At 45.2% G+C, this 13,327-nt stretch overlaps 1 protein-coding gene across 2 annotated transcripts in view; it reads left to right on the forward strand.

Moving 5' to 3' along the window:
- LOC114593004 (keratin, type II cytoskeletal 6A-like) overlaps positions 1-11,917 on the forward strand; it is a 22,761-nt gene extending 10,844 nt beyond the window's left edge. For both annotated transcript variants that reach the window (XM_077923821.1, XM_077923820.1), the window contains exons 2-8: positions 2,710-2,918; positions 7,151-7,211; positions 7,842-7,937; positions 9,080-9,244; positions 10,026-10,151; positions 10,595-10,815; positions 11,830-11,917. In XM_077923821.1, coding sequence (XP_077779947.1) covers positions 2,872-2,918; positions 7,151-7,211; positions 7,842-7,937; positions 9,080-9,244; positions 10,026-10,151; positions 10,595-10,815; positions 11,830-11,872 — 759 coding nt within the window. In that variant the 5' untranslated portion in view covers positions 2,710-2,871 and the 3' untranslated portion in view covers positions 11,873-11,917. The remainder of the gene's footprint in view (positions 1-2,709; positions 2,919-7,150; positions 7,212-7,841; positions 7,938-9,079; positions 9,245-10,025; positions 10,152-10,594; positions 10,816-11,829) is intronic.
- The last annotated feature ends 1,410 nt before the right edge of the window (positions 11,918-13,327 follow it).

Raw genomic sequence — 13,327 nt, forward strand, 5'->3', positions numbered from 1 at the left:
TAAAAAAAGAGGAAAATCCTCTTTCATTGATGGGAATGTGTTTTCCTTTAAGGGTGCTTAAAAGTAAAGGTACCCATAACCATTAGGTCCAGTCACGGACAAATCTGGGGTTGCGGCGTGCATCTCGCTTTATTGGCCGAGGGAGCCGGCGTACAGCTTCCAGGTCATGTGGCCAGCGTGACTAAGCCACTTCTGGCAAACCAGGGCAGCGCACGGAAACGCCGTTTACCTTCCCGCTGGAGCGGAACCTATTTATCTACTTGCACTTTGATGTGCTTTCGAACTGCTAGGTTGGCAGGAGCAGGGACCGAGCAACGGGAGCTTACCCCATCTCTGGGATTTGAACCGCCAAACTTCTGATCGGCAAGCCCTAGGCTCTGTGGTTTAACCCACAGCGCCACCCGCGTCACAAGACCAGTCAATAGCTGGAGCTAAATCAGGGGGTAGAACATTAGGTCATGGAGAGAAATTTCACTTGTTTATATTTTACTGACCTTAAAAATGTGTGACTAAAGAAAACAAGGTTTCTGCACCAAGTCGCTTATGATCCTCAGTGTCTTAGAACCAGCAAAATATTTATTTATTTAGTAACTCATTTAGTTTCAACATGAACCAAGGGTGTTAGCATAGTGGCACCAGTAATTTGGTACACTGTTCCTTTTGAAATCAGACAGGCAGCTACAACCCTGATATTTCATCACCTGCTCTAAGCACATTTGTTTCATTATGTGTTTCCAGTGAATTGATAGGGATAGGGGGAGAAATTCAATTTAGTTCGCATTTAATGGCCAACGTACCTAATTTGCACTTTCTGAAACAGTTACATGAACTGAAGCACTGCTGGCCTTCACATTTTGCAATGCAGTTCTCCAATGTGTACAAAAATGTGCACTTAAATACATATTGATTTGCAAAATGTGTTTATTAAGGGAAATTGCATACAAAAAATGTGTACGTAAAGAGAAAATTGTGTTGAAATGCTGATGGATTTTCAAGTGGGACTTTTAAAAACAAATTCACAAAATGATGTACAGTGGTACCTCGGGTTACATACGCTTCAGGTTACATACGCTTCAGGTTACAGACTCCGCTAACCCAGAAATAGTACCTCAGGTTAAGAACTTTGCTTCAGGATGAGAACAGAAATTGCACGCCAGCAGTGCAGTGGCAGCAGGAGTCCCCATTAGCTAAAGTGGTGCTTCAGGTTAAGAACAGTTTCAGGTTAAGAACAGACCTCCGGAACGAATTAAGTACTTAACCTGAGGTACCACTGTATTACTGGGAGGCCTTGAAACTAGACCACAAGGAATCAGTTCACACACTCCTGTGCCAAAATGATTTGGAACTTGAAATTAAGCTTGGAATAAGGGAAAGAAGCTGAAATTGACAAGAGTCCCTCATTCCTGTGTTGATCATTTGTTCTGTACTTAATGATTTTATAATTGGATAATGATATAGCTTTGTGATGTTTTAATGATTTTATTGTATATCACCTTGATATTTTTTATGAGTGGCATGCTTAAAAATAGTATTATAATTAAATTTAAATAAATAACATGGATTGCCTCCTCACCAGCCCTTTCTCCTGAATTGTTATCCTTCATTCATTGGCTGGTTAGAGTGAATTCATACCACCCTCAAATAATTGCATTTGAGTGTTTTTGAGTTAGCCTCCTATACATGTATTTGATTTGATCTTACATATATTTGATTTTGTGGTGACATTCAAGTATTAGATGCAGGATTCCCCAGCTCTCAAGGGTCTGCTGTAGCTCAAGTGTGGAGGATCCTATGGATGTTGGTCAACTCCTGTCAGCCCCAGAAAACATGGCTCATGGCCACAGATCATGGGAATTGTATTTCAGCAGCATTCAAAATGCCAAAGGCTCCTCACACCTGCTGTAGTTGGATCCAGATTCATTCTCCTTCTGCAGTGCATTGGCACATGATGCAAGATCAAATTCTCTAACACTGAAGGTCTGGTTCTTCAGCTAAAACAATGGAAAATGTTGAGATAGCTTTGTGCACCTTGCATAGAGTTCAGCTTTTGCTTGTCTTGTGAGAAAGACCTAGAGGTGATGAAATTTCAACAAGGTGCTTCCAGCTTGTAGCTCAAGCTCTTAACATAACTCACATATGCAATATGTGAGAGTAAAAGAGTATTTAGCATGGGATTGCTAGGAAGAAATGAGAACATGAATTAAGATGGAGGTTGTAGTTGGAAGACCAGGTAGCTGTGCAAGATATCAGACTCCACTGCTTGGTACGTACCGGCAGCTGAGAGCCCAAACTTGCTTTTAATATATAAAAGTCACAATTGATCCTGTGTCACAATCCACAGAAAATTCACCATGCCTTTTTTTTAAAGCAACCAATAGACACAATTAGATGCATGTGTCAAAAGATAACACTTCCCAGTTTCATTCCTATATCTTTCCATTTATCAACCATCTGCATCATTTGATACTAACCACTCTTTGAGCTGCTATTAATACTAACTCATTAGGTACAACCTGCCAGCTTCCTGTAACATTTTCTATGTAAAGTATTCGCTGTGGCAATTTCTTGCAATCTATTGAAAAATAGAAGGGAAAGATGTCAGGATATTACCTCCTTTGATGGTGGTATAGCTTAGCAACCCATATTCTGTTTTGTATGCACACAAGGCCAACATTCAACATATTTTTTGTCTTGGTGGGATACATTCAGGTCCGTTTCCTGGAGCAACAGAACAAAGTGCTAGAGACCAAATGGAGCCTCTTGCAGGAGCAAAAGATCACCCGGCGTAACCTTGAGCCTTTATTTGAGTCATACATCAGTGGTCTAAAAAATCAGCTGGATCACATTCTGGGACAGAGACCACAATTAGAAATGGAATTGAAGAACATGCAGGATACAGTGGAGGACTTCAGGATAAGGTGGGTACTGTAAGATAATTATTGTTATCATCATTGTTGCATGGTAGTGGGTTAGACTAGATGGTCCTTGGGGTCTCTTTCACATTTACAATTCTATGATAGCCACAATTCATTTATAAATCGGCTTCTGCACAATTGTCTCAAGGCGGTGTGCAATTAAAAACAGCAAACAAAAAAACACCAACCAGTTAAAAGCATCACAACAGCAGCCACATTTAAAAGAAGACAATACAAATTAGACACTCATGAAAAAGACCCATTTATCCAGTTAGGGAAGTCTGTTGGAACACAGTTGTTTCTGGAAAGTGCAGGTGGTGGGTGTCTTTCAAGAGGGAAGCTGTTCCACAACAGGGGCAGCCACACTGAAACCCCTGCTCCAAGTTACTTGCACATACTGCAGCAATCTGACCGAAGGTAAAAGATTGTAAAATAGACAAATGAAAAGGAGTCTGTCAGTCTTCTTCTACTAGCAATCTCCTTGTTGTTTAGTCGTTTAGTCATGTCCGACTCTTCGTGACCCCATGGACCAGAGCACGCCAGGCACTCCTGTCTTCCACTGCCTCCCGCAGTTTGGTCATACTCATGCTGGTAGCTTCGCGAACACTATCCAACCATCTCATCCTCTGTCATCTCCTTCTCCTTGTGCCCTCCATCTTTCCCAACATCAGGGTCTTTTCCAGGGAGTCTTCTCTTCTCATGAGGTGGCCAAAGTATTGGAGCGATCTCCTTAGCTGACTGCTGATGCTCTAAATGTGAAGCAAAATCTCAGTCAGATGAAAATCTTATTTATTTTTGGTCACATGTCAAAAGTCAGCCTTGCTGGGCATCTTCTGAGGGCCCAAACTCCACCCATGACAGAAGCCCCCGAACCTCCTCCTCCTCCTCCTCCTCTTCTTCAGCATTGCAACCTGCCAATTTCACCCACCTTTCTCTCTGGCCCAAACGGTGGTGGAGGTGCTGAGAGAGAGAAGCAGTGGGTGCCCCTGCCTACTTGCTCATTGGCTCTTTGCCTGGAAAGCAAGTGGGTGGCAGGTACCAATGGAAGGAAGAAGGAGCAGATGGTGACAGCCCTGAACCGGGGGCCAGCAAACGTTTTCAGCAGGGGGCCGGTCCACTGTCCCTCAGACCTTGTGGGGGGCGGGCGGGCTATATTTTTTTGGGGGGGGGGAATGAATGAATTCCTCTCCCCCACAAATAACCCAGAGATGCATTTTAAATAAAGGACACATTCTACTCATGTGGAAACACGCTGATTCCTGGTCTGTCCACCGGCCGGATTGAGAATGTGATTGGGCCAGATCCGGCCCCCAGGCCTTTGTTTGCCTACCCATGCCCTAAACACTGAAAAGATTACGGTGTCCACCATTTGCAATTCAAAATAAAAAGAATAGACTAGTAAAATAATGTTTTCAACAAACAAAAAACATACATTTATTGCAAACCATGACAGATCTAGTTTCATTGCATTATTTTTATCTACATTAGTAGAAGGTCCCTTGGTTTAGGTGAGGACAGGAAAATGGCAGAAGAGTGGAGACAACAGGAAGTGCAGGAAAGATCTGATTTTGCCCACAGTGACCGCTCCCCACATTAAATGGGGGGCGCCCTTTGCGTGGTCACGCGCAGCCCGCTGGACCCTATGCGGTTCCATTAGCACAGGCTTGGCTTTGCCTTCCCTCAGGTGGGATACCTGAAGGTCTCTGCCTACCTCAGTCAGTTGTCCAATCCCGCCTAGGGAAGCGTTGCCAAGGTGACCAGGCCAGGTAGGGGGAGGAACTACCTGCCCACACAATAGAGGGAGGATCTTACCTGGGAATCTTCAGTTGGCTCCAGAGCTTGATTTCTTTGATGCTTTTCCTAAAATGCCAAATGCCAAATTCTTTTATATATGTATATCATTAAATTGCTGAACACCCAAGTTCCAGCAGGTTCAGTAAGTTGGCCAAGGAAAGTGGAAAATTGTAAGATGATTATTATTACCGACTCTTCACCCTAACTTCCCATGGCAGGTCACAACAGCTTAAAATACAACATTAAGAATGGTTTAAAAGGAATCATAATCACTATATATAGAAACACACACACAATATTGGTTCAAATATAAGCTGTCCCCCAATATAGGTCACACCCTTAAAATGAAATTGTTTTGAAAAGAATCTCTTAAATCTCCAGCACCATCCAATATATTTTTGTTTGGCTTTTTTACAATCTAAAAATCACATGCAAATTCTGCACTCGTTTCACAATAGACATAATGGGTGATCCTTTTACAAAAACCACTAAAGTACACCAAAGTTCTGCATGGATCCAGAGATGGGCTTAAATCACAGCTTCTCTACATGCGAGAGCACAACTATAGGCCACACTCAAGTTTTATACAAACCAGATTAATTGAGAATGTGCAGCCTGTATTCAGATGAATATGGAATGAAAAGACACACCCGCACCCCTCTTTCATGGGGGTTTAGAGGTTGTCAAATGGCCTTTCCCCATTGCTTGGCTCCAGGGAACTAATGGCGTTAAGACGAGCCGGCTGGATCAGGCCCACTGCCCATCTCGTCCTGTTTTCATGGCAGCCACCCACATGCCAAAACTGCATTCCCAGAAAGGGACTGTTTCTGCTGCACCTTCTGGCTCCTTCGTATTTGGCAACGTTTCAAGAAAAGAAAGGTGAGGGCAGACTGGTCTTGGCCTCTCCTCAAAGTAAAGTCAATAAAACTAGTCCGGGCGTTTTCATTTTTGAATTCCTTCAGAAAGACGTAACATCAACCAAGGCCAAAAGCCAAAACGCCAGGACACTTCAGGGCTCACAATGCTCTGTTTTTGAGGACGAGTCTCTTTGTGGGCTTGTAATGGGGGCACAGGACATCGGATGCCTCTTGATCTGGGGTTGCATGGAGAATAGGCCTGAACATGAGCTGCACTTAACACTAGGACTGATGAGAAGACAGTAATTCTGGTTTATTGTGGTGTTAGCTCTTCTTATGGCCTTCCACTCCCTTCCTCAGGCATTGCAGGTCTAAACCACCACCATCCCACACACCCTGTGGGCTGGTCCACTGTCCCTCAGACCTTGTGGGGGGCCAGACTATATGGGGGGGGGGAATGAATGAATTCCTATCCCCCACAAATAACCCAGAGATGCATTTTAATTAAAAGCACACATTCTACTCATGTAAAAACACCAGGCAGGCCTCTCAAATAACCCAGAGATGCGTTTTAAATAAAAGGGCACATTCTACTCATGTAAAAACATGCTGATTCCTGGACCATCCATGGGCTGGATTGAGAAGGCAATTGGGCCGCATCCGACCCCCGGGCCTTAGGTTGCCTACCCCTGCTTCAACCAGTGCTTCCCAAAGCCTTCTGTCTGAATTTGCTCTTTACTGGGGTCCTACCCCAATAAAGCCACCATAGATGCTCAGAGTTCAGCCTGGTCCCTGTGTCATTGGCGGGTTGGGGCTAGGGCCTCACTTGCTTCTGAGCCCTGGGGCACTCCAGTAGCCCCTTTCTCTAAGCTATGGGGCCTGAGAAGTCACACCAGCCTGCATTCCCAACTGTTGGATCTGGGGTTTTAGGGAGCACCAAAAAAACCCCACCCCTATGACTATGTCAACAAATTGATACTTAACATTATTGCCTTAAAGCTCATAAATGACAGTTTAGCATTATCCCCCCCTCAATCCAAGCATTCCTCAAAGCCTAATTTCCAAAGTAGAATTCTAAAATAAAATTTGAATTCTAACATTTTGATGGCTGCTAGCTTTAAATGTTTTGAAAGGATGTGAACAAACACACAGGAAGATTAGTTTATGAAATGTTATTAGCCATGTTACCTAAATGGAACCTTCATGTTCAGAGGCAGAATATCTTATATAGCAGAACTTTTGGAGACAAACAACTGAGGGGGGCTCTTGTGGACTAGCTGGAGTCAAAGGATGGCTATTTATGCTGTGCTATATGGACACGGGTCTGATCAAGTAAGGATGTTAAGTACTTATGCTGAATTTGGAATTTGTGTAAGCTTTCCTCTTAACTTCAGCAAATATCAGTCTTCAAACAGGGATGTGCCTACTTTTTTGCACATGGGTTCCATCCTTCTACTTTAGTCTGGTGAAAGACCCAAAGTTTAATGTGGCAGGTGACAGATGGTGATGGGAGACTGTGAAATAGGTGGGAAGGTCACTCATCCAGTGGTAATGAGTCACTCAATTTTCCCCTCCCTCCAACAGGTATGAAGAGGAAATCAACAAGCGCACAAGTGCCGAAAATGATTTTGTGGTGCTCAAGAAGGTGAGTGGGTTTCCATGAGCCAGACACAGTGATAACAGCAAGAACCTTGATTGAACTACGTACATACCGTATTTTTCGTTTTATGAGACGCACTTTTTCCCTCCTAAAAAGTAAGGGGAAATGTGTGTGCGTCTTATGGAGCAAATGCAGGCTTTGTGCGGCTATCCCAGGAGCCAGAACAGCAAGAGGGATCACTGTGCAGCATCTTATGGTCTGGTGCGTCTTATAGAGCGAAAAATACAGTAGCTGGGAAACAGGGGCAAAGCAACTGCTTATATAAATTTCTGAAAGCTTTAGCCACTCCCACTCCCAACGTGATTGGCTGTCTAAACTTCCAAGTTGCAAATCACAACTCAGAGTTCAAGGGCCAATGGCAGAGGCCCCAATCCTGAAACGTTCTGTGATTGGACATCCTGTATCGAATCAGAACAAAGGAGCTCAGAATCCTTAGTCCAGATTCAAGCTCAGGCAAACACAGACCACTGAATATATAACAGTAACTTCAGCATATTTGGCACAGAGTGATGGGGCCACGGCTTAAGCAAATGCATGCTTTAACCTTTGTGGTTTCGTTTTGGCTCTCACATCTGCTGTGGTGTTCAGCCCTTTGATCTTTTTCTCTCTTTCCAGGATGTGGATGCTTCCTTTATGAACAAGGTTGAGCTGCAAGCCAGAGCGGATGCCTTAGCTGATGAAATCAACTTCTTGAGAGCTTTCTATGAAGAAGTAAGAACACCTTCTAGTCTTTTCAGGGAGAAAGAAAGAAGACTGTAGCAACATGAACCAAAACCAGCACTGGTTTGCATTTCGCATCTCCAAGCATTGGTTGCTACCAAGAAGTTCAATCTCTAGGGCTCTACTCAGATGGCATCCTAACAGAGAGGAAGCCAGCTCCTTGTGGCTCAATCCTATACTACTCTGCTGAAGTCTAAGTCAGAGATGGGAAACTTCTGGCGTTCCAGATATTGTTGGACTACAACTCCCATCACCCCTCACCATCGACCATGCTAGCTGTGGCTGATGTCATCTGGAGTCTAGCATTATCTGGAAAGCCCCAGAATTCCCCAATAGCCAATAGGCTGTGTAGGCATCGACATATGGGCCCCAAGCCTTTTAGGGCCCCTGAGACAATGGATCAAAATAATCTTGATTTGATCTTGAAAGAAAATTGAAATCAAGCTTTCTTAGTTCAATGCTATCCCAGTAGCGCATGCGCACAATGGGGGTGGGCAGCAATTTCAACTGCCATCCGGCCTCCACAGGGCTTAACCCGGCACAGCTCAATCAGTTTTGCCATTTGAGCAATTTTTCCAGCAGCGTCTTCGCTGTTCCGCTAGAGAAGCTGCCCTAGAGGTATACCTTTTGCTCACTACTGAAATATTGGGACCTGTTAACAGAATCCAGCTTAATTCAATCTGTTTCTTACTTAATATGTCGCTCAGATGCCATAATAAACAACAATCTGGACTGAAAGATGAATAGATAGACAAAATACAAAGAGTTAGGCCTGACATGTAACCAACCAAGCACCAAGGAAGTCTCTTGAGGTGACTGCATCCTCAATATTAGCAAGAATTGGGCGTGTTTTTTTCAAGCGGGGTTGCAGACTTTTCCGTCTAGCACAGTAGAGATGGGGGAACCCTTCAGACATTGCTAGACTACCACTCCCATAATCTCTGACCCGTGGGCATGCTGGCTAGGATGATGGCAGCTGGAGTCCAGCAACATCTGAAGAGCCAAAGGTTCCCCATCTCTGAAATAAGGCTGCAAAGTTTCCTTGCTCAGTGTGGACCAGTGCTTGAATGTGGTAGAGATGTGGGTGTCTTTCACCTTGGTAAGCCATCTTTCTTCAACTCCCCCCCCCATAGGAATTAGCCCAGTTGCAGGCCCACATTTCTGACACCTCTGTCGTTCTCCAAATGGACAACAACCGAAACCTGGACCTGAACAGCATCATTGCCGAGGTCAAGGCTCAGTATGAAGACATTGCCAACCGAAGCAGGGCTGAGGCAGAATCGTGGTATCAAAGCAAGGTGAGCAGTTCTTAAGTGATGGGGAAATGGGTTTGAAAGGAGGAGCCAGGGCTCTTAAGCCATGTATCTAGAATGGCTATGTATCTTACTTTTACAGAAGACAGTCCCTATTTGAAGAGCAGTTCAAATATTCCTGTACCTCAAGGCATCCTCTGTTTGAAAGGCTGCCTGATCTAACTCCATGTAAAGCTAAAGAACCCTAAGAAAGGAAAACATGGAGGATCTTGAAGTTGCCCATCACCAGTGAGCAGCTGGGCAGCAGACTGAGCAGGCATGAAGGTCACCTGCTCACAGCCTTCCCAATATGGGGAGATGTATTGTGTGCCTATTTGACCTGTATATATTACGTCTAAATTTACATCTACAGTCGTACCTTGGTTGTTGAACAGAATGCATTTCGAGAGTCCGTTCACTTCCTGGAACCATTCAAAAATTAAGGCATGGCTTTCAATTGGCTGCAGGAGCTTCCTGCAGCCAATCAGAAGCCACAGAAGTGACACCAGATGTTTGGCATCCGAAAATTGTTCAAAAAATGGAACACTCACTTCCGGTTTTTTATCGTTTGGGAGCCGAAACGTTTGGCAAATAAGCCATTTGAGATCCAAAGCATGACTGTATATACATGTGCACATTTTATGCAAAACTGTGTCCTCCTTTCTCCTCTTTTTGGTAATTTTAAATTACTCTTTTTGGTAATTTAAAAGTGGCCACCCTATGTTTGCCTCCATCAAAGTTTGCACTTCAGTAATCTAAATAATTTTCCCCCTTTTTTGACTCCCAGTATGAAGAATTGCAGCTTTCCGCTGGAAGGCACGGAGATGATCTGCGCAATACAAAGACTGAGATCTCTGAGCTGAACCGCATGATCCAACGACTCCATTCCGAGATCGACAATGTGAAAAAACAGGTACTGCCATGCAGGGCTGCTTAAAATTGCAACTAAAGGAGTATTTAATGGCAAAGCTGGGAAGGGGCAGTGGCAGCTATGTTGGGGTGGCAGTGGCGTAGCGTGGGGGGTGCAGGGGGGGCCGGCCGCACCGGGCGCAACATCTGGGGTTAGGGCAAATCCACGGGTTAGTGGGCGCAAATCCACAGGTTAGGGGGCGCAAATCCACGGGTTAGGGGGCGCAAATTACTTGCCTTGCCCCGGGTGCTGACAACCCACGCTACGCCGCTGTGGGGTGGGGGTGGTGGACTTAGAGGGAAGTAAAATAAGCTTTTTTTGTACCAGTCTTCAAATGCCCTCTTTTGCTGATGACAATACCGTGAATCCAGATGTTTTACTTAATTCTAATTAAATTATCCTAAGTTGCTCCGAGCTGAGAACATTGCCTTTTCTTTTTCCCCTAGTGTGCCAGCCTGCAGGCAGCCATTGCTGATGCAGAGCAGCGTGGAGAACTTGCCCTTAAAGATGCCAGGATAAAGCTGGCTGAACTGGAGGAGGCTCTAATGAAGGCCAAGGCGGACATGGCTCGTCAGCTTCGGGACTACCAGGAGCTCATGAACGTCAAACTGGCCCTGGATATTGAGATCGCCACCTATAGGAAGCTGCTGGAAGGGGAGGAGAGCAGGTTAGTGGAACCCAAGTGGGCTGGGGTGAAGTGTGAAATGCACCGCTAGACTGCCGGTGGAAAAAGACCCTCTCTTGGTGGGGACAGACCCCATCCTCCTCTTTGATCTCCACCAGGCTTCTTGCCAACCAAAGTATCACCCATGGATGGAGGAACTGTGGTCCTCCAGATGTCATTGGACTCCAATTCCCATCAGCCCCCACCAGATTGGCTAGTAGTTAAGGATGATGGGAGTTTTCGTTCAACAACATCTAGAGGGCCACCCCACAGCAGTCAAAACTACAACACACATATCTAATATAGTCCTCTGTTGACCAGTGGTCCCAGATACAATGTTTACATTATGATGATGGGCTCTGAAAGCTAAAGCAAACTTTTTGGCCAGCCTTCTGGGAAGAGGAGAAGTTTAGCAGGAGGGTATCATCACCACGTGGAATCCTCTCACAGTCACTGGGTCCCTTGCTGATGCTGAGGCCTCTATTCTGGCTGGAGTTTGCAGTTGAAGTCTAAGAATACTGCCATGGGTTTGTGGTAGCTGCCATGTTTTTTTTTTAACTCACACTGCCATTGGAAAATGGAACTTCCTGGGCACTGCAGTTTGGAAAATGAAGATGGCAGCTGCAACTGTGGCATCTGGGCCCCCACCGGACAACTCTCTGCCAAGCAGCCCCTTGACACAACCCTTGGGATACCACAGCTCCAAAGACCATTTTGCTCTATCACTTTGTTGTGGTGGTGACGGGGAAAAGACAGGATTGCTTGTCCTCATTCTATTGATCATTTCCTGCACATGGAAAGCAAGTTGTAAATGAGAAAAAAGTTTGCAGCTTCCAATGGGATTTCTCTGTGCACAGAAAACTAAAGCCTTGCCAATGCCTTAATGCTCTTGAATAGAACAGTGGTCTTACTGGCAGTTATTAGCTCTGCAGAATTGCATTTGAACCACTGCTATTTTTCCCCAAGGTGCTGGATCATAACAATTAAAGTAATTTCCTTTGCTCTCTCATTTAACAGGCTTGCTGGAGAGGGAGTTGGCGCCGTAAATATCTGTAAGTAATAAGCAAGTGAATCACAGAAACTCACAATCCTCTAATTACCGTAATTTTCGCTCCATAACACAAAGTTTTTTCCTCCTAGAAAGTAAGGGGAAATGTCTGTGCGTGTTATGGAGCGAATGCCTACGGATAGCGGGGGAATCTGCTGCAGTCGTGAGCAGTCCGTGGCTTGCTTTGAAACAGCAAAGCGGGTGTAAGCGGCTCCTGTCAGCGAGCCCAGCCAGGGAGGAAGGAGAGAAGCAGAGCGGGAGAGGAGAGGAGCCGCTTACACGAGTGTAAGCGGCTCCTGTACGGTTGACTGCTTTAAAACAACCCCATGCTCTCTGTCCCTGCCTGCAGTTTTTTGCTGTCCAATTTTGGATTAGCCACTGTAGGGGCTGTGTGTGTGTGTGCTTGAGCTATCGTTCTCCTCCTCCTGCTTCCCGTTCACTCTCCCAGCGCCCCTGCGCTCTCCCAGCACCCCTGCGACTTTAGGATTGATACTCTGTGTGTCTGTGTGTGTGTGAGGGATCGTTCTCCTTCTCTTGCTTCCCGTTCACTCCCCCAGCGCCCCTGCGACTTCCAGCGCCCCTGCGACTTTAGGGCCGGTTCTCTGTGTGTGTGTGTTTTGACCTCACTGTGCTTGTTGGGGGAGAGTGTTGGTCGCAATTTTTCTTCATTTGTCTCAGAGTGGTTACTATCGTGGTTTCCTTTGTTTGTCTTAGTGCGTTGCTTTTAATTATCTTTAAGTGTGAGTGTGAGTGTTTCGGCAGCTGCCGAGCCGGGGAGGAGGGAGAGAAGCAGAGCCTGCTTGTTTTAAAGGAGCAAAGCGGGAGAGGAGAGGAGCCTCTCCTGCATTATTAGCAGCATCCTTCTCCACACACCCCACGCGTGCTCCTTGTCCCTTGAGTGCTTTTAAAACATGGTTACAAAGCACAGATCCACATGGATCCTCAGGATTTTTGCACTGGGTCACCCCAAATTCACCATCAGATCACATAGCATGTCCATGGCTACAGCCTGCACCAAAAAACACACACGTACCCACTGTTTCATGGGGCCACAATGGCGCAAAAACGTGGTTACAAAGCATGGATCCACATGGATCCTCAGGATTTTTGCATTGGGCTACCCCAAACTCACCGTCAGATCACGTCTGTGGCCACAGCACGAACCACAAAAATCATACATCCACTGTTTCGTTTAGAATATTTTTTTCTTGTTTTCCTCCTCTAAAAACTACGTGCGTGTTATGGTCAGGTGCGTGTTATAGAGCGAAAAATACGGGTAATTACCTCTCACCACTGATCTAAAGAAATGTTTTGTCAGCTACAAAAAATATACCCAAAGAAATGCATAGTTATTGTATCAATACAGAAATATTAGGTTGTGGAATTCTTTATGCCTTCTTTGATGTTCCTCAGATGTTTTAACCCATGAACCCTGAACTTCTCCTCTGGTCCCTTTGCAGCTGTGGT

The sequence above is a fragment of the Podarcis muralis genome, chromosome 2 (assembly GCF_964188315.1).
Source record: "Podarcis muralis chromosome 2, rPodMur119.hap1.1, whole genome shotgun sequence".
NCBI lineage: Eukaryota > Metazoa > Chordata > Lepidosauria > Squamata > Lacertidae > Podarcis > Podarcis muralis.